The sequence below is a fragment of the Accipiter gentilis genome, chromosome 10, assembly GCF_929443795.1.
Source record: "Accipiter gentilis chromosome 10, bAccGen1.1, whole genome shotgun sequence".
Classification (NCBI taxonomy): domain Eukaryota; kingdom Metazoa; phylum Chordata; class Aves; order Accipitriformes; family Accipitridae; genus Astur; species Astur gentilis.
The window spans coordinates 24,454,618-24,481,556 of NC_064889.1; the positions used below are offsets into that span (position 1 = coordinate 24,454,618).

The following is a 26,939-nucleotide window of genomic DNA, read 5'->3' on the forward strand; positions in this document are numbered from 1 at the left end:
CCGCCTCCGCTTCCTCCTCCCCTCCTCCTCCGCCTCCTTCTCCTTTGTCCCTCCTCCCGGTCCCTCCGTTTTGGTTCCGGGGCAGCGAGTCCTTCCTGCGGGCGGGGCGGGGCGGCGCAGGCTCGGCCCTGCTCGGCAGCCCCCGCGGCCCGCCGCAGCATGTGAGCCCGGCGGGGCGGGGATGCTCTGGCTGCTCTGCGGCCCCTCCCGCGCCATGGAGAGCCAGGCGCTGGTGATCCGCATCAAGATCCCCGACGGTGGGGCCGTCGACTGGACCGTTCACTCGGCGCCTCAGCTGCTCTTCAGGGACGTGCTGGTGAGTCCCAGCGCGGGCGGCAGTCCCGGGACGCCCCCCACCCTCCCGCTGCCCGGGGAGGGGGGCGGGGGGCTCCGGCCGGGGGGGGACGCGGGGGTCAGCGGCTCCGTGAGCGCCGAGCGGTCACCCGGGGCGGGTGGGGAAAGGGGTAACAAAAATCCTCCCTGGAAGGCGAAAGGTGTTCGTTTGTTGGCTTTTGGGTTTTGTTTTTGGTTTCCCCGGGACGGGCTGTTTGCTGCCTCGTGTCTGCGCCTGAAAGTTTTAACGGGAAAGTGAATCTGGGAGAGGCTGCCCAGAATGACGGGCCTGGGGCAGCGCCGGTGCCCCCGCCCCGTGCTTTCGGGGAGGTGGTGCCGGTGCAGTAGTACGGGGTGGTTTTGCTCTCCTGTGCAGAGGAGCACTTAACTGCGGTGCAGCGGCCAGGAGGAGCCGGACTGCGGAGCGGTGGTCCCACGGCGTCCGCAGGGTCGGATCCTCCGCGGGGTCGAGCGTGCAGTAACGGCAGGCACGCGGCATCCCCCCGCCTGCGGGCCTTGGCGCGATGGGGCGGTCACAAGGCATCGCTTTAGGGGGACTGGAAAAGTTGTCGCCTGGAAATTGGTGCCTCCCTGGCTCAGGCACCGTAACTGTGCGCTCTGCACGTGGGCTGTAGCTGTACTTGCTTTTGATGATATCGCCCGTTCCTGTGCTGTGGGTTTGTTACATCTCCTCCGCCCTGAACTGCCCTCACCCCCTGCCTGCCTTGTTTTCTCCCCATCTGCACATCAAGGGTCTTCTGTTTACTCAGAAGTGGCAGTGGATATTTATCCCACTTACTGTTTTTTTCTTAATTGCATCCTTAGCCCAAAGAAAAGGCTAATCCTTGCGTGCGGGTCATGTAATGTAATATTACTTGTTGGTAATATTGGAGAGAGATTCTGCAGATCTCTTTCAATGTGTTGCATTTTACTGAGAAGGCGTGTGGGGGATTAAGGGGTTGATTTGCTGGAAAATGTTCAATGTTGGGCCCATAGAAGATTGCAGAGGTAACTGAAGCGGATGGCAGATGTTCCAGGTTACATTCTTCCCAACATTTAGCATTGTCCGAGACTTTCTATGGATGGAGGAGAGGGACCACAACTTTTGACAGATTGGTGAGATTTTTGGGAGGGGCAGTTTCCCCTTGGAGATTGCTGTGAGTTTCCAGTGGTTACACAGCAAGCCTGGGACAACCCACTCTACCCTTCAAAGACAAGTGCTGCAAATCTGAGCCAGGTTTACTCCACATTCTGCTTCATGTTTTCCTTGCCCCCCCCCCCCCCCCCCCCAATAAAGTGAGATAATGACTGATGCTTGGGACTACCCTTTGGTATTTTAGAATTACTGGAAATTTAAGTTTGGTTATATTACTTAGAAGTAAATAGAGAACTGTTGTCAGGCTGAGGGCATGGCTTTGCAAAAACGTTTTGCTTTTTAGTTTTCATCCTTGTTGCTTCAGCATGAAAGCAGCTGGGACTATGTGGGCCTTAGACTTGACCTGTGTAGTCTGTTTAACAAGTAAGTTGAAAAAAAGTGCTGTTGAAGCTTCAACTGCATATGCATAGGAATCGGAGCCTATGGTTTACTCTGAGCCTGTGGCCCTACAGGGGTGCTGGCCCTGCAGGTGCTCCAGGAGTCTTTGTTTGGGGCAGCAGTGCGGTATGGGGACCTGTGTCTAAAAGCTGGAGAGGGCTTCAGGCAGCAGAGCTGTAATTCGGTAGTTGGACCATATCTTACATGTGAGACTCTGCACTTGCAGCTTCTGTTGTAGCTCCTATATTTGCTCCATTGGGTTGCAGCTGGGGCCAGCATATGACTTTTTGACCTGAAGTTAAAATGTACCTGTGTGTTCAGTTGTGGTATAGTACTAGGAGACAGTGTGCCTTTTGGAGCCAGGTCTCAAATAAGCAGAAGTACAATACTACAGCTGTTGGAATAGCTCTGATAGGCTTTACCTGCATTGATTTATTAGTTTTATCAGGGCAAAGTACTGAGCTCAGGTCTTCTGAGATACCTGTAGCCATGCCCTGCTGCAAGGAGTTTGAGTAATCACCTCCAGCATGCTGAGAAGAGAGCCTGACAAGAGCCCTTGACATCTGAAGTGATCAATGGACAACATGGGACCGTGAGGAGTGCCCAAAGTTGTCAACACCGGCAGTAACCTCCAGTCACATGGAACTGATGCTTTCTGAGAGCTGTGGCCACTCTTAAGTGTGGAAGAAGTGAATGGTAAGGGAGGACATGTCAGGCAAATCTTCATCTTGGCACGTCTCAGGTGGGTGAGGACTTTGTTTTTCACTGCTAATGTGTTTAGGGAGGCAGTTATGTAGGGGATCCGTCACAGAACAGGCATGACAAATCAAAGCAGAGGGACTGTGATATAACATGTCACGCAGAGTGTTCTTCCTACCACTAGATGGGCAGTTCCTGTGATCAGCAAGCCTCGAGTTTACTTAGGCAATCGTCCCCACTCAAAAGGCCAAGAACTGCAGGCAGGCTTGGCTAATGCAGCGCTTGTCTTGTTCTGCATTGCTGTTGAAGTCACTGAGAAAAGAGGAAGCTTCTGTTTCGTCTCTCTCTGCACACTATTTTGATGCTCATCTGAGTTGTTTTTTGCAGTTGTCCAGCAGATCTATGGGACTTTTAAAAATGTATTTTTCCAGCTATGAGCGGGTTGAGCTTCCTTGTTCATGGCATAGGTGGTAGTTTCTCCAGTCAGCAGGTGATGGCGAAACATGACAGGAGCATACTAGTTTTCTTTTTTTTTTTTTTGCTAGTTTTCTTACAAAATCCCAGTTTCTGTGGTTATATTCAGTGATCATGGTTGTTCTTCCAAACTTCTGTGATGTTTGTATAGGAAGCTGTGCACATTCAGGCAGCCACGAAACATTTGGTGATGTCCATTGCCTGTGCTGTAGGCACTTCTACCCCAGCCAAGCACAGCTGCCAAAGTGAGGAGCGTACCCTTACACAGTTGTTTCATTTAGCACACCAGAGCACAACAGAGAACTGCACCAGGTGGGTGGCCACACGTACTGTTTGCTCTTCTATGTGGTGCAGGTTGAGATCACTGTGTTAACAGTTTTTGAGAAGGTGCAGCTGCCACAGACACCTGTGGTTTGCTTCACCCAGCTCCTCTGCAGACACAGGTCTGTCTCGAACCATCTGCACACTGAACTATTTCCACCCACTGATAGAAGAATGTGAATAGTTCCTGGGGTGAAATGTCCCAGCACTTTGTCAAGTGGAAGTGGATAGATTTCTGCATCAATTCGCATCCGTGTCGGTGATGATAATTTTCAGTTATCCAATGTTAGGCTATTGCACTGAGGGTAGCGGTGACAGCAGTACTTCCATCCTAACTGGAAGTGTTGGATTACGTATGGTGAGTCAGTAGGTGATGACACATTTCTCACCGTCAGTGGAAATCTCAAGACGTGGGGATGACGGGTGTTATGAGAGTGTTCAGCTGGGAGTGTAGCCGTGCAGTAGTACCATTTGATGATTGTCGTTTTCATGTCAAAAACCCTCTCTTGTGGACTGTGAAATCTTAAGAAGGAAGAAGTTTAATAAGGTCTGAACTGTCTCAAGGCCCTCATTTGTCTAACTGATTGTGTTTCAGGAGGTACCATCACAGTATGCACATGCACTTAATTTATCCAGTAACTACAGAAATTAAATGAAGGCTCTGTACGCTAAAGCGTGGTAGATCTGGCACCACATGTGGCTGGGGAGGGCAGGAGTGGGGCTGACCCAGGCTTCTGTTGTCCTTCTGCCTTCAATGTAATTTCCCCTCACCTGGTAGGCAATTACAGAGGGCTTATGTGTTAAGAGTATCAATTAAAGATAATGTGGAGAATTGAGACATTCCCTACTAAGGTAAATTACTGAATAGTAATAATCCAGTCAGACCCCACTGTTTTCCTTATTGTCCATGTCTCTCTCAATTGAAGACACAAGAATGCAACGTACCCCTTTTTTCTCAGCCCTTGCTGTTTGGGGCACAATCAAGCTCTGAATAATCCCTGTAGTTTGCCCTGTTTAGCACCAATCTAGCTCTCTATGTGGTGTTGTCCAGAGCACAGCAATCTTGAGCCTGCGCCGTGTACCTGCAGTCCAAGTGGTTTGATGGGAAGTACCATCTTGCCTTGAAGTGCAGAAGCACGTTTGCTAGCCAGTTCCAAAAACCAGGTGCATACCCCCAGATCTCTAGCAGCAGTGGGAGCTGGCAGCTTGGGGGAGCCTTGAATTAGCTGTGTAGTAAGGTTGTTCTTCCTTCTAAGGTAGATCCTGTTGTAGTAAGAAAGCCCCATAAAATTATCTTTGAGAACAGAAATATTTTATTTTTAAACATGATTTTTGTTAATTTAGCATCCTAGAAGTGCGAACGACCTTGTGAATACAAATGAGTGTAGCCTTGCAGGATTTCAGGCTGGTGTGCAGGAGTATTTCTGTCTTCCTTTTTCAGAGAAGAAGCAGTAGTATAGAGTCACTAAATATCCTGTCCATAGCCATAGAATAACCTGTTGAAGTCGGGACCCTGATGATCAGTGGAATGCCTTACACACAAAATGACAACATTTCTTAATTTTCAACTGCTTTAATTCTGTCTCTTGGAGGAGCCTTTACAGGTACTAAACTGTGCAGCAGGTATTCAAACTGGAAAACCTGATGCCTGCAAGTTGGTGCTCATGGTTGGTCTTGAAACAGTAGGATGGTGTTTGACCCATGGAAGCAGCACTGCTTGTATGCTGTAGGTTGGGGATTTTCTTGATTACTTTCCTAAACTGGGTGCTAAGAGCTGTTCTTCATAATGTCACTTTAAATATGTTCTGCGTATATCAGCTTTGCAGACCTGTAAGTTACCAGTAAATAGATTTATTTTAAAGGCACCACTAAATGAATTACAATAAGCTTATTTTTTTTATCAGGCTGTCTAGATTCGTTTGCCCTGGCTGTCACTGGAGCGTTTAAGCACTTGGTGTTAATTCAGGATAACTTAATGATGTCATACTGAGATAAAACAAGTTTTAACTGAAACGGGAGCGAGGGTCATAGTTTCAATGTTGACATTGTTGTTTAAAGCAGTGCTTTCACATTTTCTGTGCTCTCGCCTAAGAGGTAAGTGATCCACAGCTCTTTTAGAGAGCAGATTTGATGGAGTTCTTGTTTTAGGTGCTGTTCCCTGATTTTTCTCCTCATTATTAGATGCTTTTCAGTTTTATAAGATAAAATAGAAGCTATCGTGTGTGTGAGCTCACTTGAATAATGTCTACAAGTTGTAGTATTTTATTGTTTATGATCTCTGTTGTGATAGTAGAAGATCATCACATGTGCATGATTTAGAGTAATCCTTTAAGCTTGGGTCACTGAGAGGTCTGCTGAATGTTTGAGCATGGAAGTCTTAATGTAGCTGATGAAAATAATATGCTAACAACAGAGTAATGGTGTAATTTCCCTCCCTCCCAATTCCTGCTATTTTTTCTCAAATGTGTTTTAATAGAAATATTGAAAGTTGACCAGAGCAAAAATTTTATGGCTGTTGGTAGGGGTTTTTTTTCAACTATTTATTTAGTGTTAAGACAGAGTTATGGTGCATAGTTCTTAAATTCATGTACTTGGTTATTACTCGTTTTAAAGAAATCTTAATGTATAGAAAAAGTTACTCTCAGTGGGGGGATGAGGTGTGTGTAAGAATTTATCATCACTGTTTCAGTGCTATAGCAGCTTTGGGAGTCTTGGAGCTTTCCTAGCAGACATTTGGGGCTGTCAGAACTGTCTCTGTCTCAGTGCCATGCTTACACACCTCTTAAATACAGTTTTTAAATATCCCAGAACTGGGGTCCTTTTCTGATAACAATTTTTAAATCCATTTCATGGAAGCATCTGTGTGGCCATGTAAGAACAGTTTACAAGTGGCTTAAATCTGACACAATTACAGTGTGTTTGCTGAGGAATTTTCAGTCTTTAACTAAATGGATTTAGGAATAATTAGTTAATAGTACGGTCTTCTGTTTAGGCAAGACTTTAATTTCTTGTTAGGAATAGAGGGTGCAGCTTGGCTGGCTTTTGACAGAGAACTGACAGAGCTGTCAAACCCCGTAGAAGTACTTAAATGCAGAATGTTTGTTAACTTGGCAATGTTTTGTTTTGTTGGGGTTTTTTCCCCTTTTTTTGGTTCCACAAATTTACAGTCTACATAGGTAAATTATTACACATCTTTTGTATACAATTAATAGTTTAAATTACATACTATTGATTTATTTTAGTATCTAAAATGAAAAGACAACATGAGAAAGTTTTAGAAATATTTGCTTCAGTTAGCTCTGTGGAAATCTTTAGGTTGCTTTTGCTGCTTTCTCCTTGTATTAATTGTGTCTCTTCAGCGTTGCACAGAATGTTTAATTCCTTGGGTTTAGCCTAAATGAAAAAATAGAGAAAACAAAAGTGACAGGACAGTGATCACTAAAGTTTTGGTATGGGGGGGTGCTTAGCACCCCAAAATGCTCACAGTGTATGTACTACAATAAATATCGTTGTTCATTAATTTCTAATCACTTTGCGACACTGTCAGTGGAGAGATTGTCTGACATGAGAAATCAGGCAGCAGGAAGGAAAAAACCATGCCGTGCCCTGACATGACATATTGCAGCCTCGCAAAGGCTGATAACAGCACATACACTGGGAGGCCAGGATGACTTCAGTCTGAGCAGCTATTTTTCACTGAATTTTGAGTAAATGCTGTATGTATAAGGCTAAAAAAAAAAAAAAAAGAAAGCTCTCCTCCTCTTGGTTTAGTTGTACAGGAAGGGCTCATATTGGCGTAAAAACGCTGGTTTGGATCAGAGACATGTAACGCTTGGAAATGGTCGGTGCGTTTTGCAATGGGCTTGTGTACGTGCAGCTCACACCTGCCCTAAGAAAGGCATTGTGTGGCATCGTTGTAACGCCAAGGTTGGAGGTTGCCTTCTAGGTTAGTACTTCCACTTCTTCGGGTATTTTAACCTTATTTCCTGCAGGGCAGCCAGCACATTTGAATCTGTCTACCAAGTTTGGAAGAAGTTTAAATTCCAATTAGGAATGACAAAGAGCCCTCCAAACTTTCTGGCTTGCATGTAGTGGAGAGCATCTTGAGACGCAGCGCTGCTTTGTGAGGCAGCAGCAGGCAGCTCGGCGCAGCTGCTGGGTCCTGCCGCTTTCCCGGGCAGTTGTGGAGTGAAAGCAACAAAAATTTGTTCAGTCTCACAGCTACTGTTTTAATTCATGATGGCAGCCCTAAACCCATCCGGAGTTGTTTGTTAGCGTGTTTTTCCTGAGCTGCAGGCAGGGCAGGAGATGGAGCCGTGTGATGAAGTTACCTTGTGGTGGGAGGGAGGACCAAGGCGGTTGTTTGGAGGTGGAGAGGAGGAATCAGGGTGATGTAAGCAGAAGGACTGAGAGAGAAAACGTGCTTTCTTAAGAAAAAAGCTATTCATAAATCTCTGGTTTTATGACTGACTTCGATGAGTTACATATACATTTTTCTATAACCTACAGACAAAATCATAGAATCAAATCGATTCTTTAAACTGCAAGAACAGACAGCACTGATTTGTTTGCAATTATGATTGAGTTATGTGAAAACAGTTTTCCTCAAGGTAACGTGGAGAGGAATAAGAGCACCGTGATTTGTACTGATTTGTGTTGTGCGCTAAAAAGTTTGTAATTTGGGGGCAGTGGTGAGTAGCAGGTCTTGAAGTCTTCAGCCTGCAGCTGGGAAGTGATTAAGATGATTTACTCTAAATCATCTCGGGCATTTCCCATTTGATATATAGCTAATTCTTCTTTACGTTTTAGGATGTCATCGGTCAAGTTTTGCCAGATGCAACGACAACAGCATTTGAGTGTAAGTATGAGTTGCATAAACTGTCTCTTTTGTCACATTATAGGGCTGTCATTTTTTAAATAAATAATGTTTACGTTCATTATATGTTACAGTTAAATATTTATGCATTAATGCAAGTTTAATGATGATACTGAACTAAGCAATATTTTATTATTTAATCACATCTTGAATGAGCATATTTCTACAATATAGCTTTAATTACCAGCATGACCTTACCATGCTCTTACTCCTCACTGCAATTATATTGCTCGAATTAAATGAAAAGTATAAAGCACCTGTAGGTCTAAGTTTAAAATTTTAATCCTCCATTGGAAGAAACCAAAAGAGCAGCAGCTTTTACAGAGATATGGTACAACGTACAGATTTTGTACCAAATATAGCAGTGTTAGAAATTAATGGTTTCCTTTCACTGGAACAAACGTCTGTTTTTTTGCTGGAAGGACTGCTGTGTTTTTAGTTTTCCTTTTTTCCTTTTGCTGGGCTCAAGCCAAATACACCCTCTTCTCTGTCTCCTGTGTGAGAGTGGGAGATATCAGCAGTTATTCAGCGTCAGGTCCTGGAGGAGGTATGAGAGCTGCAGGAAGATGGCACATGGTTAGACTTGGGCAGTAGTAGTAACTTGTAAAAGGCCACATGAGTCTGGCTGAGAAGCTGGGAAAAATAGCTTCTGTGTAGGATCTGAGAAAGCTGTAGGTTGGGGTTGTTCATAATGATGCTTCCACGTTGTGAAAGTGGTTGTATTATGCTTTTGCTGAGTTAGGAAAACTCTCAGTGAGTATGTTAGTGCAGGTTTAGACCTATATCTGCTAATTTCTATTTCAGCTCTCTTCTTTGAACCCTGTTTATTTTTAATTTTTGAGGGATTCCTGAGGGATTGTCCTATCTGGAGAGCAATAAGCTGCAAAGGGGAGTCAAACATCTGTGTCTTAGGGGATAAGATACCAAGCTATAGTTTTCTTCCAAGTGGAGAGGGCTCCTGCTATTCCCTTTTAATGTTTATTTTATTTTTTTTCTATGTGACTCTGTGTTTTCCTTTGATAGAGATGAAATAGCAAGAAGGAGCTGGAGGGGATTAGAAGTGTTATATGAGTAAGGTAGTGATGCTGAAGGTGAGAGAGCAGACATGACAAGATAGGGCCTTGCATTCTTACTAGCATTTCTTCCCTTTTTAGAGCTTTATGGATAATTCTGCGTGTAGATAATCAAAGGAAATATTGTTTTATGGTCCTTCAAGTACTATTTAGTGCTTTTTATCTTTCTTTTCCTGTGTTTGTGTTTTCACCTCCTAAAACACCAGAAACCCAAGAATGGAGGTTGTAAGTGTTATTTCTCCATAGCCTCAACATTTATCCTGACCTGCTTTTTAAAACAAGACTTTCTAAAGAGACCTGAGCAAAACCAGGCTCCAGACCTTGCCATTTTTTTTTTATGATTTGTTAATATTTTTTCTTTTACATACCTCCCACATCACACATTAGCTTTGTTTGAACTTCATGCACCAGTAACAGTCACTGCCATCAGGGCAGTAGCCCATATTAATGGTACCATGTGTAGAACTTTCCTGGAAATACTTATTTCATTGCGTCTTCTAACATCTGCTTCTGTGCTTTCAGTTCATGTCTCTAGTCTGTCATTTACATCTGCACAAAACCATTTCCCCTGCCATTTAACTGGCATCTAAAATATGTTATGTATATTGATGTGTGATTTTTCTGGTTACTTTTTCCATATCAAATGCCTAGGTTTTACCAGCTTAAGCTTCATTCTCACCTGCTTCATTGCTTCTTCAGATGTGGATAATTGCCATCCAGTGCAGGCTCCTCTACTGTTTGTTTAGTTATTGTTATCTACAGTGTACCATCCATTGCGGCTCCTACCTGGGGCTGCACTTCTCCTACTGTTGGACCTTTATATGGATTTCGCCATTGTATTACACATCGCTACAAATAAAATCACTAACAACATATGGCCTGTTATGATCCTTTTATCCAAACTCTGCTATTTTGTATATTTGTGACACACTGCAGATTTTGTGAAGATTGCTTCATAATATTTGTTTACCATCTGCTGCACTCTATTTGGTATCTTGTGAGGATTTCTTCCTCCATTTTAAGTGACATTAGCAAAATCCAGCCAGTACGTAGGCTTTTTTGGTTCTACTTCTGCTTCCCTAATGTGCTGGAAAATCATATTGCTGTGCTCTAGGCAAGTAGAGGAGCCTGGAAATCTTTGTGAACCCATGTGTCATATCTAGCTAGTTTTTGGGTTATGCCCACTTAAACGTCAAGATAGGGTGGCAAAGGATCTCTGCACAGATACAAGAAATACATTTTTTTCTGGTTTTGCTCTTTAGAAGCATTGCCTGGCTATTTTAGGTTTGGCTTTTTTAATGCCAGGTAACATTCTCTGCCTTTTCATCAACATATTTTTAACTTATTCTCTTTGTACCACCATCAGGAATTTTGCAGTTCTGAGAACTTCAGAGTTAATTTCTTAATCATTTGCAATGAATAATGTGTGATTTTTTTTTTTTAAATTATTTTTAATTTTTTTTAATGAACATTTTGCAAGTGGACTCTTAAGAGTTTTCCAGCTTTTTTTTTTTTCTTTCTTTCTTTTTTTTTTTTTTTTGGTGGTCCCAGCTCTGTTTATTCCCTCAAGCCAGGCTTGTTTAACAGCTTTTATCTCTGTATATTCACTTCTCTCTGTCATATGTTTCCTCTCTTCTGCATTTTACTCTGATCCCTTCTTGTTGATGCATGGCCTTCATTGTGTTCACTATTCTAACAGCTGCTTCTTCAGCTTTTCTTACTCTGTTACACACTGCAACTGGGACTTGGGTTTTGGCCAGGTAGCAGTTTTACAACTCCTCCTCCTTTCTGCCTAAAATGTTTCCAGGCAAGGAAGCATTTGGTTTCAACTCACTAACTCTTCTTAATCTTTCCATCATTCATGACTTGCTGCAGGCTGGTAACCCTAGCAAGTAGTTTTAGCAATCTGACAGTTCACCAGTTAAATTTCCTTGAGACAAGGCTCTTGTAGGACATCGCTATGCTACCTAGTTCCTCTTCCAGCTTCCATGTTTCCTGTGTCCCATAGCTCTCTTCCAGTACATTTTTGAAGTGTAATTCTGAGGTTTTTATTTTACTTTTTTTTCCTTATTATTTCTCTCCTGTTGTTTTGCTCTCTCTTCTGCATTGTTTTGCTTTTATCTTACAGCCTCAGAATTACCTGCTAGGTTTTCAGAGGCAAAATGAACAAACTCCTTTTCTCGGGTAACTTTAATTTGTTGACTTGGATCTCTTCCCACGTTCTTGAGCAAGAATGAGTTTTCATCTAGGGACACAATGGCACTTTTTGATGCTGATGTAATACACGGGGACTGTGATTGTAGAGAGCACGTGTATCAGTTAGAGCACCTCTACAGAGATGGGGACAGACAGACAGACTGCCTCGGCCTCTGCTCGCATTGTGACCTGGTCAGGAGCAAACCTGCTCCGGTCCCAAAGCCGTGTAAATGCACTCGCTCATCGCCTTGTCCTCACCCTTTGGTATTTAACAGGTGTTTGAAATGCGGTGTGTATGTTGCTCCTTGGTTTCCCAGTGCACGATAGCCTGGGCAGAGTGCTTTTCCTTTGTAACCGTACGACTCTCTGACCGGCCTGCTTGCAACTTGGAGCACAGGCAGAATTGTTCTGGTCTGTCCGTCCTCGTGTATTTGGACATGTCCTGACACACTGAGCCCCATCACCTTTCAGGAAGAGGTGGGTGTCTCAGGCCTTTTAAATATCCCAACTCAAATGGGCCTGTGTGGTTGAGATTCCCCACAATAGATGTTTTCTGGCCAAAAAGTCATGTGAATTTGTCAGCCCTATTCTTTGGTATCAGTTGGATATTTCGTGGTTGTTTTATTTTCAAAGAACTCCCTGTCCGAAGGAAAAAAACAAATGTAAAACTGGGCTATACACCAATGTGCTTTGTTGTTTTTTGGTTTTTTTTTTTAATAAGTATCTAAGGAAGATATTTAAATAGCAGCAGGCAAAAATTGGAGACAGATCATTAACCCCTCCCTTCTCCCCAAAGCTAGAGCAATAAAAAGAAATTAACATTTTGTAACTGATTTGGAGGGGAGGGGTCTGTTCCATTCATCTGGTGGCTGGTGCAGCTCTCCCATCGGTGAAAGTGTACGAGCTTTTCACGAGGACCAGGGCAGGAGAGCATGGGGTGGACGCTGCTCCCATCTGAGCGAAGGAACCGCACGGGGTGTCTCAGCAACTGCGGCTTGTGACATTGGAGCGTGTTGTTGTACCAGCTGGTGCTAATGGGGGGGATTGAGCCCCCTGGTAAATCTGCACCTGCTGAATCCCGCCATATGTCTTTTGGAAAGTCTATTCCTCCTTCAGATCTTCATATTAATAATTCTTTCTGAATGCCTTGCTCTGCTGCAGCCTTTTCGAATCTTGCTCCCTTTCCTCTGGTTCTGTTTCTACAGCAGCCTCTTTCATTACGCCAGAAGTGCCTCGTCTTTGCGTTTGTGGCTGTGCCCGAGCCGTCATCGCAAAGCCGTGATTGCCCAGTATTGCTGTTCATGCCTCCTGCCTCCTCTTCACCCACAGTTGCACTGTGAACAAAGGCGCAGACTGGTTTTGCTCGTTCACACACTTTTCTGCCTTTGTCTAAATCTCTCTATATAAACATTGCAGATTTGTGTCCACTTGTCAGTTACTGGTTTTAAGTCAGCGTTGCTCTGTTGTGAAGAAGCAGAGATGCTTGTGCATTTGTAACAGGAATGGGGGCAGAGGGGTGGGAGGAGGTTGACATGGGGCAGGTGTAGAGTTGACAGGAAGACTAGAAGGTTTTAGTGGGAGGAAGACAGTTTGAATTCTTTTTTTTTATTTTATTTTTTTTTTTAATTTCTAGTAATTCTGATTAAAGAAACCACCAGAACTTAACTCCATCTGGGAGGATCAAAGCACACTAACAAACTTTACTTTCTGTTTGCTGTGTCAAAAGAATACCTTGATGGCTTTCAGCAGCGGGTATTATACTATGTGTGAGGCTCTTGGCTTCTGGAGAGGTTCTGGCAGTAAAAGAAGTGTTGAGAGCAAAGTTTTGAGCGCTTTGTTCGTGCCCCCTTTTTAGATGTAATTGTAGTCTTTGTTAATTAATGTTTGGAGTCATTATACATTATTATTTCAAAGTACCTGTGTAGTTGGCTTATACATTCTTCATATTTTTATTTGCTTGTAGAAGTTCAGGTAAAAACCTTACATATTAAAATTGGAAATGTCCTTCTTCCATTGTTCATGAATGTGATACATTTCTTTGTTAGATGAAGACGAGGATGGTGATCGGATTACTGTTAGAAGTGATGAAGAAATGAAAGCCATGCTATCTTATGTAGGTATAGTATAACAAATGCTGATATTTTCCATGTTTTTCAGTTTGTTTGTGTATTTTTGCTTGTATCAAAGTGTTAACATAAGCTGCAGTGTTCACAGTACAATATTCCTGTATTAAGTGTAGGTGTTTAAATACTATATCATATGAGATATATGGACATGCTTGACTTTTTTGGGAAGGGAAAAAAAAAAGACTTGTACACTTACTGATCATATCATAAACATTAAGAATAATGCATCTTAATGACTTTTGCATTAGGTATAGTGCAGGCTAAATGGACTATCAATTTCTTGTATTTTTTATGCAGTACTTAAAGTAACGGCTCATTAAAAATGAACCCCTGGGCTCTAAAAATTTTTCAAAATCTACTTTCATCTGGAGAGTGTTTCACCCCTCCTAACAGAAGAGTTTCATTGTAGCTGCAGGCTCAATATTCATAGAGGATTTAAAGATGTATTTTCTGGTTTTTAATATGAGATGTGTGTGTCTGTGTGTGCCTTTATATACATAGATGTGTGTAAAATATACCTATAAATATAAAACATGTCTACAGAAATAAAGTATGCAGTTACTTATTGAAACAAAATAATTTGAGTATAGCTTCAGCGTACCTTTCACGTTGCAGATGTAAGTGGAAAAAAAATCATTTAACTTTTCCTTTCAAATTAAATTGATAAGCAAGGAAGTAACAAATGGGTATTTTCTCTCTAAGCCAGGTGCAATGCTAGTTCACTGTACTCGGAGACATCAACTCGGAACATATCGGAACAAGCCCTGTTTAGTACCATTCGTAGGTGGTTTGGGTGGAACTTAATGACTTGGTTCAGTTTAGTCCTCCCTATCAGTTCCTGGTTGCAGAGGAGGCAGAGCAGGGACCTGCTTGGATCACCTATGTCTTGCCTGAGTCTCTGCTTAATGGATCCCTCTTGGGCACGTATTCTCTAGTGTTTGGCAAAACAACGTAGTTTTGTTGTTGTGAATTTAGCACATAAACACATTAAAAGATTGGTGTTTCCTGTGACGGGGGCTCGTGTTTTCCAGGAAGGCTTCCTCAGTGAAATTCTGATCCTCTTGTTACCTGCGGAGGTTGTACTGTTCCTTGCCTTGTGAAGGCTGTGGTGGGCATTTGTTGACTGGAAGTCTGTTAGCAGACCCTGGTTCAAAGAGACTTCAGTCATTGCCTATGACTTAATCCTGGGGTGAAAGAAGTGCAGGTTCCAGATGCTGGTGATTGATCTCTGTGAAACTCAAGGGATTTATTAAATAAGTCCCTTTCATGTGCAGTTTTCTTTCCAGAGGAGGTGAAACCATTGTATTACAAGTTTGATATTAAAGAGTGTAAGACAGATGTGTGAAAGAAAGGAAGAAAAATCCTGCTGCAGTCAAGGGGGTTTTGTGCTTGTCTGAGGTTGGTTTTGTTTTGTTTCATACAACTAGGTCACTGACGGTGCTTCCCCACTGGAATTCCTTGTGTTTCTTGATTTTTATTTTTTATTTTTTTTCCTTATAAAACGTCTGCCATTTTTGCTGTTAAACTGGAAAACTTGCATTTTCCTGGCACAGTCTTAAGATTAATCATGCCTTTGTAAGGTCATCTTTTTGCTATGCTTCCAAGCTTACTCTTAAAGTTTCAGTACATTAGAGTTATGATTACTCAACTCTCTGCTTTCCCTTAAAAATTATGGGATGTCTGTAAATGACTTCTTTCCGCTTCAGCAGCTTTTCTTCTCTGAAAATTTTCCCTTTGGTTTTAAACTAGTTTTCTATTTGAGTGTTGCATTGATGGTTTAACTTTCTAACATCCTATAGGTGTCATTTTGGGATATGTTTATAAGAAAACAAATGTTCTTAGCCTACAGGAAAAGGAATGAATCTACTGTAATCTTGAAGAATATACTGGGGAGGAAAAATACTCATTAGAGGCCTGCAACAAATATTTGGAGGATTGAACAGCTGCTAAAATATTTCTAGGAATTTTGACATGGTGCAGTTTGCTTCCAGTTCCGCTAGTATTCTCCAAAACCAAAGTGAAAGATTTTCTTTCAGTTTAAGAACGACAACAAAAAATATTCCCTGAGAATACAGATCTCTTCCATGCAGGTATGACATTATAATAGGGGAAGATACTTCGAATCATGCATGAGGTCTTATGTTTAGGTTCTTTCATTTCTGAATTTGACAGTAAGTGATTTCAGACAGTTCTGGAATTATTTTACAGTATGCAGAAATATTTTGTGTTATGCCTATGCAAATATTGTGGAATGGTAAATAAAATTATTTTTCTGTTGTGCATTGCAGTTAATTAAAGACAGACATTGAGTAGCAGTGGAGTTGCACTTTAGTTGTTGTCTTGTATCAGTATAAAAAGGCAGTAATTTTTTTGACAGTCACTGATTGGAAAGTTGCTTGCAGCTTTCTGAAAGCAAGGGGTACATGCTCTGGATCAATAAGTGGCAAATTTTCCATTAAAAAGAATACCTGAACAATGTTCCAAATAGCCACTGGCATCTTAATTTTCCATGGAAACCTCAAATGCTCATGTGTGCAGGACAAGTCATTTTCAGACAATTTTTCCAGACTACTTGTTAACAGTTATTGCTGTCCCAAAAGGTTGACAGCTTACATGATTGATATTTCATTTACTTGTCATCGCTGTTTGAGTAATGGAGAGGTCCATGTTTTGGTTTTTTTTATTCTCTCTCCCTCTGTTTTGGGTTCTTTTTGTGGTTTTTTTATTTGTTTGTTTGTTTTTTTTAGGTTAGGAAACAGTCTCATGTAAGTTTATTTTAATTTATTATTCTGGAGAGTATGTAATTTAAGTTTATACTGTGTATATATATGTCTTCAGGTCATAGAACACCACTAGTAAAATGGTAATAAAGAAGTTTGTTTTTCTTAGGCAATTTTGGCCCCCAGTGGAGCAGGAGATTCTTTTACAGCTCCATCGCTATTAGGTACTGTTGACACATTTTTATGAAGGGATATGGGGACATGGGGGAGGATTTGGCATGTTATTCATGATCCCCCTGATACAAAATAAGTCTATGGGGTAGTTCTGGCTCCTGAAAAACCTTTTGATCATTTTAAAAGAGTGGGCTTTTGTAATGAATAGCTTTGCTCTGTATAAGCACAGTGAAAGCATGTGTCATGCAGTTATTTAAGATATGGATTTATATGTTTGTGTACTAATACGAATGAGATGCCCTGCTCAAAAATCTTGTGGTGAGATTTTAATGAGGGAAATGCTTTTAGCAGCAGGCATTGTACTAGATGTACGCACAGGAGGTGGGGATGGATGGATCCTTAAACCCTCAGCAATTTTCTTTATATCAGGGTTTTTTTCACCAAAAGGAGATTTATTCCTGTTTCTTGACATGAATGTGAAAAACAAGCACTCAAAAACTTCTGCACATAAATTGACTTTGGTGTCCATCTAACACTTGCTTACTAATGTTCACATGTTTAATGCCATTGTAAGAGGAAAGAAAAATGCTTTGTAATGTTAGGTAGTTAATAAACTTTTGTCTTTTTTAAGTTACATAAGTAAAAAATGCCTGTGTTACGGAAAACCATTGGTGTGGGTGAAATACATGCGTTTGATTTCATAGAGACTTAGAATTTTTTTTTCTTGTTGACATCCATTCTTGCCAGTTTGAGTAATAGTATCACAAAGTGCTGGTAACAGTGACATGCTGAAGTCTTAGACCACACTCGGCTGGTGAGAATTAGCATGAAAGTCAGTGGAGCTACACTGATTTATGCCATGAAGATCTGGCCCACAGCCAGCGTGTTTTCTTCAAAGATGTTTGGCGATTGCAAAAGAAATGTGCTTTGTGATGTGCTTTCAATATTTAACACATCGTGATGAGAGATGTATAGGTTATAGACAGTAAACTTGTAGCAAGGTCTGTCTTCCTGCCCTGGTATTGTGTGGTCGTAATGTTAAGTGTCCTATCTGGTGAGTGCTCACTGCTTCTCAGGAGTGAGGGTCAATTAAAAAAGGCTTGTAAAGATTTTGATTTATTTATTCCAAATGTTTATTTCTCGATTTAATGCCACTCCTCATCCATGTGCCACTTCTCAGGCTTCTTCATACCACATTACGTATTTTCTGTTGTCTTGGGACTTGATGTTCTCAGATACTTTTGCATACCTTTTTGTCCATTCTTAGCCTTTCTTTATCAGTAAACTTCCCCCCAGATCACTTGTAGCAGTTGCTGTGGAGTCCAAGGTCTCAGTATGTCTGCAGGAGCTTTCTAGTAACACTGTTTTGCATACCCCAATGTGCATTAAATTTGTATGCTAAGGGAATGCATGACATCTCTGCTTATGTGAGATGTGGCCCCGACTGCCCTGACTGTGCTTCATCACTGCAAATTGTTGGGTAGGTTCCAGATTCTTTTCTCCCTTGGAGTTTTCCTAATTGCACAGTTTTTGACTATATTTACAGCATTTCTTTGTTTCCACATTTGACTGGTTTTCCTGGCTTTTCCAGGTGTGGCAACTGCTGTGTTTGCTGTAAATGTTTCATTTGCTCGCTCTTCTGAAGCATTCCAAGGCTTCAGGTGGGCCTGAAACTTGCTTAGCTGAGCCAATAACAGATCCCTGTGCTGGAGTCAGTCCTGTGCTCGGTATCACAGCCCTATGCTTATGTTCCGCCATGCCACTTTATTGTGTGAACATTGCAAATGGCAAGAAAGCTTTCTAAAGGCTGAAATGTACTATGGCAATTTAAAAAAAAAAACAAACAAACAACACAAACCAAAAAACATTGACTTAAACAATCCATAAGTGCCCTTACTACTATTCATACATTACTGAGTAATCTCTTTCTTTAATCTCTTTGCAGTATTACTCCACTGTAATGGAACAGCAAGTAAATGGACAGTTAATAGAGCCTCTACAGATATATCCAAGAGGTAATGCTTAACAAATTCTAATCAACAATGATGATATCAGTAAACTGTTTCATCAACAGTTATGTTTTCGGGAGGTTTAAATGCACATAACATGATGTTTACCTCTTAATTTGGATAGAAGAATTCATTATTGTGGGGAGTGTAGTGAAAACTACATTTATTGCATATAAAATAGCTAATTTACTGGAGTAAATTAGGCTAACAAGATTCAGTTTGCATAGTGCATATTTATGTACATTTAAAAAACTCATTGGTGATGGTTCTGCATGTATTCAAACCAAAGCAGATGAATAACTTAAGTTTTGGATACTTAGGAAAATTGGGGTTTGTTAAGATCTTTTAATGTCATTAATCAGTCTAACAGAGTTGGGGAAATGTGACTGTCATTGTTCATTTTGAAAATGGGAACGTGTCTGTCACAGAAGCTCTATGCATGACATATTTTATTTGAGATTTGGGCACTTCATGGTATCAAAATGATCACTACTACTTTAATAGTTCTGAACAGGGAAAGATATAATCAATTATGTGGGTTGAGGCAATTAAAAAATAGGTCATCTACGTCCTGAACAAAAATCCGTAGACAGCTAGTTAGGTTTTTGGGAATGCATCGCGCTCTCTGAACTCAAATAATGGCTAAAAAAAGACTAATACATTACATAATTCCGCTGATTCATTCAGATACTCTCACTATCTAGTCTTTGAATCTCTGATTCTTAATTGATGAAACAGATAAGGTTTAAATTCTCCAAGTAAATCTCCCAGCAATAAATTAATTGAAATAATTAAAAATTAAGCTCTTCTCACTTAACTGATATTATACAAATAATCATACTATGAGTTTCCCAATTAAACATTCTAGACTTCCATTACTTACAACTCTCTGAAGTTTGAATTGGGCAATTAACCAACAGCCTTCTCAAACACATGCTAATAAGGTCTCAAAAGGAGGCTGGGTTTCCTGGTAGTTTAGTATGCTGCTATGAAAAAGAGACTTGAATTCAAGGGGAATATGGAGATTTTTTTTTATTATTATTTTTTTATGGGTCAGGCTAGCAGGATCTGATTGAGAGAGGGACTCCCAGATATTTGAGCTGTGGGACTCCAGAGCAATCAGCAGTTGAGATCTTTTCTCATGATATGAGTGCAAGGACAGCTGTAAAGAGGGAAACTATCTTCTGCCTCTTCCCAGGCTGAGATGGGAGGTGCTCAGCCTTTCTCCTGAACCCCTTTCTGTAGAAGGCCGTTTGGTTACTGACGTACACTCTGTCTAAAACCACTGACCACCACTTGCAAGAAATAAAGTGCTATGCTTTCATGTGGCTTAGAGAAACTGATACACTGGATGACCCTAGTAGGTGGAGAACCCTTCTTGGAAATAAAAGGCAATTGGATATATTTCCCCTTAAGCAAACAATTCAAGGAAGTTGTGACAGGAGGTGCTCAATAGCTGGCATGCTTGAGTGTTTAAAGGGATGTTTTGAAATTACAAATTGGGCTTAACCTCCTTTTAGATTCTCCTTTTGGGTTGTTCCTGAAGAACCAGCCAAGTGGACTCCTATTCCTGCTGCTATCTCTTTTTCTATTTGCTTTACATCCAAGGATAATCTTTGACTACAGATTCAGAATTAATCTCCAGGCTGCTGAGGATACAATCCCCATGTATTGTTTCTACATTTTCACCATTGGCTCAACTACATACGTTTCTGCTGGGTGTTTCCTCTTAGATGGCTTTAAATTGCTTCAGAGCTGAGTTGCCGTTTCATCTTTCCAAATCACCTTCTTAAAATGTGTATTCTTTCTAGATTACAGCTTTAAAGCTACCCTGCACTCCCTTTGTACCCAGACTGCCTCTAAGTTCTGCTGCTGCTCTTCTGCAATATTGAACAAAATGTGCTTCCCTGCATTTTTTTTCTGTCTTCTTGTCCTGCCTCTCTAATGAACATCCCAAATTTTGTTAGCACAAGCACTTTTCTTTCATGCCCTTTTGGCTATGTCTCTCTATGTACTGCAGTTTAAAGCTGCATCAGGAACGTGCAGCTTTTCTGCCTGTAATTTAAGGTTCTCCCTTTTTAAGAGCTTTCTTTGCAAGCCCAATCTTCCTTTGAGTCCTTTTCCCTTTTGGCCTCTCTTACTGCTGAGGAAGCCTCTCAGTTGTTGTCTCCAGTCAGCTTCTGGAAACTCCTGTCTTCCATAAAGCCTGCCAGCAGTAAACGTCTTATGTGCCATCCTGTGTTACCTTGGCTGTGCTGTATTAATTTGATAATTTAAAGGTCTTTAAGGGGAAAAATTGGTATTTTGTCTATTTTTTAAAAATAATGCATTGTTGCAGTCTGGGTAGTAAGAGCCAGAGTTCTTTTTTTATACTGAAAATAAACCTCTGTGTATGCATATACATAAACAAGAGCGTGTGCATACACACACACGTATATATCTCCTGTCTGTGTTATATATATCCCATAAAAAATACTATTCTTTTAATATATTGTTCAAAATGTTGATTTTAATCTATTGGAAAAAAATTAATATGCTTATATGTATTTTATAATAGGTGGGTTTTTTTTCAGAATAGTTTATTGTTTTCTGGGTTTTTTTTAATGCCCACAGTATCATAATATTTTTCTTCTTTAAGATGCACATGGTAATTTCTAATGTCATTTAAAGGCACATGGCCTGGCCCTAACCGATGTGTTTAATAACTATCACCTGTGTCCTTCTGACTAACAAATAGTTCTGTTTCCTGCTGTCAAAAATTGAAGTGAAATGCATGTGCATCAGAGAAAGAGAAAAATCAAATTCATCCCTCCTCAGACAATCAATCAAAAGTGACAGGCCCTTTAACATACAATTTGTAGGGCACTGTAGTTTTAAAATGGGAACTGTCTGTAACATGTAGCTAGAAGCCTTTGTGGCTTTAACATTTGACAAAAGCACATCCACTGAATGGAAGAACAAGGCAATATATAGTTTGAGAGACTTGAGGAAAATACTTTCTCCTCAAGCAGCATGTCCCTCTGTAAATCTAGACATCGTAGTAAGATGCCACATTTGTACATCTGTGTCCAAAATGTGGCATTTTGTATTGCATTTATCCAGTATTTGGTTTCCTGAGACTGACATGTTTTTGCCACATTTAAAACAAACTGTTTGCATTTGACGATATGACTAATTCATGATGTGTGGCAGCTGATTCCTTTAAAATACATCTTGCAAATATTTCTGTTAAATGCCAGAAAGAATACAGCGTGTGAAAATAATAGTGACATAAGATTTTAATTTGAATTACAAAAAGAAGCTGATAATTTAAGCCAACAGTTCTCTTGATTTTGATGTGTTTTAAGCAGAAATTAGAATTTATATTACATGGTGTCAGAAAGCTCTTAGCATTTATAAATGCTCACTCCTGCAAGTTAAAAATCCTGGTTCATAATTCCCACTCTGGGTCTTGTGAGGCACTTTTCAATCATTTCTCTCTGCTAATTTTGGTGTCACCCTCATTTCTTTTTAAAAGATTCATTTTGAGCAAATTTGTAAATGGCCCTGATGTGTTCTACAATTTAGTCAATTACTGTTTCAGCCTGCAAGCCTCCTGGGAAACGGAACATACATGGCCTGAAGGTACGAATTTCAATAATTGTTTCGGTAAAGTTAGATGGATTTGTAATGCTGTGTTCCACTTATTGAAATGTCAAATAAAACTGCACTTTCTTGAGCTCTGACAAGCAGATTTTTTTTTTTTGAGGGTGGGAGAAGGATTCATCTGCTGGGTGTTGGCTGCAATATCTCTATATACAGTTTTATTAAAAATGGAATTGCCTTCCTTTTTGTTTTTAACCTCTGTTAATAAGGTTCCTGAATTTTAATATTCAGTTTATCAACTAATGCCTGCTACTACTTCAAAGAGTTTAAAAAACCTCACCATATTAGTTTGATTTCAGTAATTTATCTAAGTGTGGAAGGCACTGCAATGAAATTATTTTAGGCTGTTTGATTCATTCAGGTATGCTTATTGCTTCTGTAATCATACTAATTTTGAAATGCAGAAGGCTACGAATATATTAAATGATTGTTTAGTTTTTAAAATGAGACTAAATGGTGGACATATAATCTCTTTTTCTGTATTATTTAAGTAATAAGCATTTAAGATGTAAAGATAGTATATTGTAGTCCATGAATTATATAGCCTGCTAACCTACATACAGGCGAGACCTCAACCATCGGCATGCCTAGCAACAAGCTAATTAACCTTCATAGTGAAATGAGAAATTCATGGCAAATTACAGGTTAATTAGAATAGTGTCCTCTGAACACAAACGACTGATAAAGATCCTTTCCCTGCCTGCAGGTAAATACGCGAGCAGGGTCTGCTAATAATAGCAGTTCGGCAGTCTCGGATTCCCTTCCAAGCAATAGGTAAGAGTCAAGAACGGAAGCATATGTTTTGTTTTGTGTTCTTTTATTAAAACAAAATGGAACCTTGTGCACGGTAGTTACCAATGATAAGCTTCATGTTGAATAACTTTTTCAATATGACTACTGGGCACGCAGGAGTGAAGTGAGGAAGACGAAATTACCTTGATTCATGGATCTTGTTAGACTCGTACTGCTGGTTCTTCAGGAGAAGTATTTTCTGCCGAAAGAAATAAGTCTTTGCTGGGTATTTCAGATGGTTTTGTCCTTTATAAGGCATTGAAATACTGCTTGTGGGTGAGCTAATTTGTTTTAGGTGATTTAATAATCGCTGTCTATGGCAAGGTCTGTATGTTCAGGTCTTTGTTGCTTATCTCATTCCAGGATTCTTTGATTCTAAAATTTGATACCTGATTGAGTAGTTTTATGATTGTGGGGTAAGATTTTTGAAACATCTGAACAGCTTAGATGCCCTGTTTCATACATTTTCAGCACAGTTTTGGAGACCATCTCCCTTATCTTTCTTTTTTAGATTCCAGTCCTAATTTGAAAAGCCATATTAAGATCTTAAAATGCAGGAGAACTCCTTCTCTTTTTTTTTCCTTGAGATCTGGTTTTAAATACTGGAGCACAAACTCCATTTTATTATATGAACTGTTACAGGAAGTCATTATACTCAATACTGATGTTAGAACAAATAAACAAAAAACCCTTATGTATTCTTAAAAGGAAATAAGAAAAGTCTGGATCCATCTTCTTCAAATAAGAGCGTATTTGAAACATGAGAATAGAAGTCTCTGGAGGTCCCTTTCAACCTAAATTATTCTATTATTCTAATAAGCATATAATACTACATTTGTCTGTGCATCAGCATGCTGCTCCCTTTTCTCTCCGAGAGCATTTTGAAACGAAAAATTGACGAAGATGAACTGATCAAAGACACAGTCATACTGCATTAAGCGTGTTCAGTCGGTGAAGTGTCGGAACCCGTTCTGGCAGACACCGCAAAGTGCTGCGGTGGTGGGACTGTCCCACAAACCCTGCCTTAGCGCGGTGGGAGTGATGTGACATGGTTACCTGTTGATGAGCAGGATGCCACCCCACATAGTTGGCAGCAGTGCTGGAGTTGTGCTACAGTGAGTAGCCCAGTTCAGGTACCACTAAAAGCAGTTTTGATTTTCCCTTTAGTGTCTTTGCTAATAGAGGAGATAAGAAAAGAGAGCCAGTACCCTGGGTGAATCTCTTCTAGCAAAGTTTGTCCCCATCCCTTGGGGAAGATTTGCTGTCTATTGCAATGGTGAAGATCCTATCCAAGACTGTTTACAGAAAATAAATCTGAATGTCTTTATGAACCGCAGTCCTCCTCCCAATCTATCATACCACTGAACTAAATAAAGCTCCTTTTTGTCGCTGTTGTGCTTTGGCTTTCAGTACTTCCTGTACTTTGAGCTTGTTCTTAAAGTGCATTGAAAATGAGGCTTCTAGAAGATTCTTGTCACCTTATTTGGTGGTTAATTGCCATTCCTTTTCCGAAACCTTCTGCACTATGAGTTTTGTTTTTGAAGTAATTGAAAGTCTCTCTTTGTTTCATGTTCACAAATTGTTAGTCATGAAAGATGACAAGATCAACTTATGTTTCCTTGGAAAACTTAATTTTTCTTTAAAGTAGTCGTGGGAACAAGAGGCCTATTAAAGAACAAAGACACCAAATATGAAATCTGTGTTTTCACTGTTCGTGTTAATAATGATCTGTGATCAAGACACGTGCACATGCTTTCAAGAATATATTATTTTGTACTTTTTTTTTTTTAACTTCAGTAATAAGAGCAGAATGTGTCTTTGAGATTAAGTTTTGCAGACCTATTGCTACCCAGGCAGTTTGTTGTGTTGAACGTACAAGGAACGTAGTTTGTCAGGAAAGGAGGTGAAGCAGTACTTTGTGAGTGGGTGGAAGTAGTTTGAAGCCACTAATAGTTTTACCTACAAAACACACCAAGCTGATGGTTGTGGTTTGTTCGAGTTCTCTTAGTAGAAGAAAATAATAGGGGTCATTTTGCGTAATGTAAGACTAGTGACACAGGAGTAGTTTCTCCTGAAAAAGCATAGGGACTGCAGCAGCAAGTTGACCTGGAATGGATACACGTGGCAATCTGTACTCACCCACCTCAATTTGGGTATGTCCCTGAGATGCCTAAATCAGGAGTTGTACTCACCTGCTCTCCATACTCCAATCTAATGTCAGTTGAGGTAGTGAGGCATCATTGATGGCACACCCTTCTGTGGCAGATTTATAGAAATTATTGAGGGATAATGGCTTAAGGGGTTTTAAAATAAGATAAGGCACCTGAAAACTAGATGTGAACCTTTTTTTTCCTGTTGTTTTTTGAAACGCTTGGTTTGTGAGGGTATCTTTTTTTTTTTCTTTTCTTTGAACTGACAAACAATAGGTTGTATCTCAAAGGGTAGTATAGTCAGGTATCTAAAAATCTAGTTTGTAAAGGTGAAAAATATATTGATTTTCTTAAATGTTCATTGTTTCTTCATTTCTGCTGTCTGCAGTCTGAGGAGTAGCTATACTGAGTATCAGTCAGCATTGATAAAATTAAATCTATTAGAATATGTAACCATGAACTTAACCTGTCGGCTTGTTGTTTCTTATGGTTTCACTTTATTTTATAGAGTGAAATGGCACAGTCATTAAAAATAATTGCCTCTTATTTTTCAGCTTAAAAAAGTCTTCGGCGGAGCTAAAGAAAATACTTGCAAACGGCCAGGTAGGTGCACTGAATTGAGTCTTGGCTACACACACGTCTTGTTACTGCCTAATACTGCAGTGATTGGCATACCACAAATAGGTGGAGAGATGCTTACTGCTCATTTAGTTTTAATGTGTTCTTTTAATACAGAACTGGAGGGACCATGAAAACCTTCATGATATGAATGAGTTATGTGTTCTGATTTACTTTGATTGGCATAGCAATTTGCTTCCCATTTCTCCAAACGTGCTAATCAGATTTAGCTCCAAATAGATTGAAGTACCTCACACATGTTGCACTGCTGCCACAATTTCAGGGAAGAAAGTTAATCAATTTTGAATAACTAAGTCAACTGCTCAGTTAGAATGACCTTCGTATTCTTTAGAGCAGTAGATACTTAAATATTTAGCAGGTTCTTGCAAGGAACCGCTCTGTACGATTTGGAATCACCTTACATTGTAGCTTCTTAAAAAACAAACAAACAAAAAGCTAAACCAAAAAAAACCCCAAAGTTGTAGAAAGCTGTCTTGTTACTTTCTCTTCCTGCTCCAGGCATTCAGATTCTGGCACCCAGGAGTGAAAGGTTTAATGTAACAATTGATGGACAAGTGGATGTTCTGGACAGGCGGAGCAATCATTTCTTACCCATTTTGATCTGAATGTATGGGCAGGCTTGTAGTAGCGTAATGACATTAAATATACACCATTAAATTAAACTACCTTAAAAGAATCCCAGATTCTTCAGCAGCAACATAAATATGTTTTAACGTTTGTCATAGTGAAAGCCCTTTGATAGCCTTGGAGGCAGGCACCTGTCCGTTGCGATCAAGCTTGCCTATTAGGCTCTATTGACTGAGACATCTGTGTCACTGCAAATAAAAGACTCTTATTGATTTTCTTAACTGCTGTTCACTTCCCCTCCATGTTTCGAAGGTTGAAATCTTAATTATCTCAGATGCGTATTCAGTGCCTTCACACAATGACCTCTCCAAGCCTCATTGGCATTTCATGAATCAAGTAGTTGTAGTTGAGCGTGTCAAGAAGATAAAGGCTGGTCTTCATGCTTGTCCTTCAGTATCACCTGTAACATTGTGGTCTAATAGATGAGAGTGCCCCTCTAAAATGTGAGTCGAACAGCCCGGTATTGCAACCTTGCTTATTCGGCACTGAATCCTTTGAATACAGCATGGAAATGTATTTTCAAGCGTGTCAGCATTGCTTACGTGCAGACT

At 40.3% G+C, this 26,939-nt stretch overlaps 1 protein-coding gene across 6 annotated transcripts in view; it reads left to right on the forward strand.

Annotated features, from left to right (window-relative positions):
• The first annotated feature begins 97 nt into the window (after positions 1 to 97).
• The window catches only part of MAP2K5 (mitogen-activated protein kinase kinase 5), a 141,434-nt gene continuing 114,592 nt past the window's right edge, over positions 98 to 26,939 (forward strand). For 3 of the 6 annotated variants that reach the window (XR_007507480.1, XM_049812260.1, XM_049812262.1), the window contains exons 1-7: positions 98 to 316; positions 8,171 to 8,219; positions 13,552 to 13,619; positions 18,472 to 18,541; positions 22,119 to 22,159; positions 22,887 to 22,954; positions 25,677 to 25,725. Coding sequence is in view for 5 of the 6 variants with exons in the window: in XM_049812260.1 (XP_049668217.1) it covers positions 182 to 316; positions 8,171 to 8,219; positions 13,552 to 13,619; positions 18,472 to 18,541; positions 22,119 to 22,159; positions 22,887 to 22,954; positions 25,677 to 25,725 (480 nt within the window). In the remaining variant the exon portion in view is untranslated. Of the gene's footprint in view, positions 317 to 8,170; positions 8,220 to 13,551; positions 13,620 to 15,490; positions 15,723 to 16,530; positions 16,577 to 18,471; positions 18,542 to 22,118; positions 22,160 to 22,886; positions 22,955 to 25,676; positions 25,726 to 26,939 lie in introns of those variants that run through there. The other 3 variants (XM_049812261.1, XM_049812263.1, XM_049812264.1) reach the window with 3 other exon arrangements.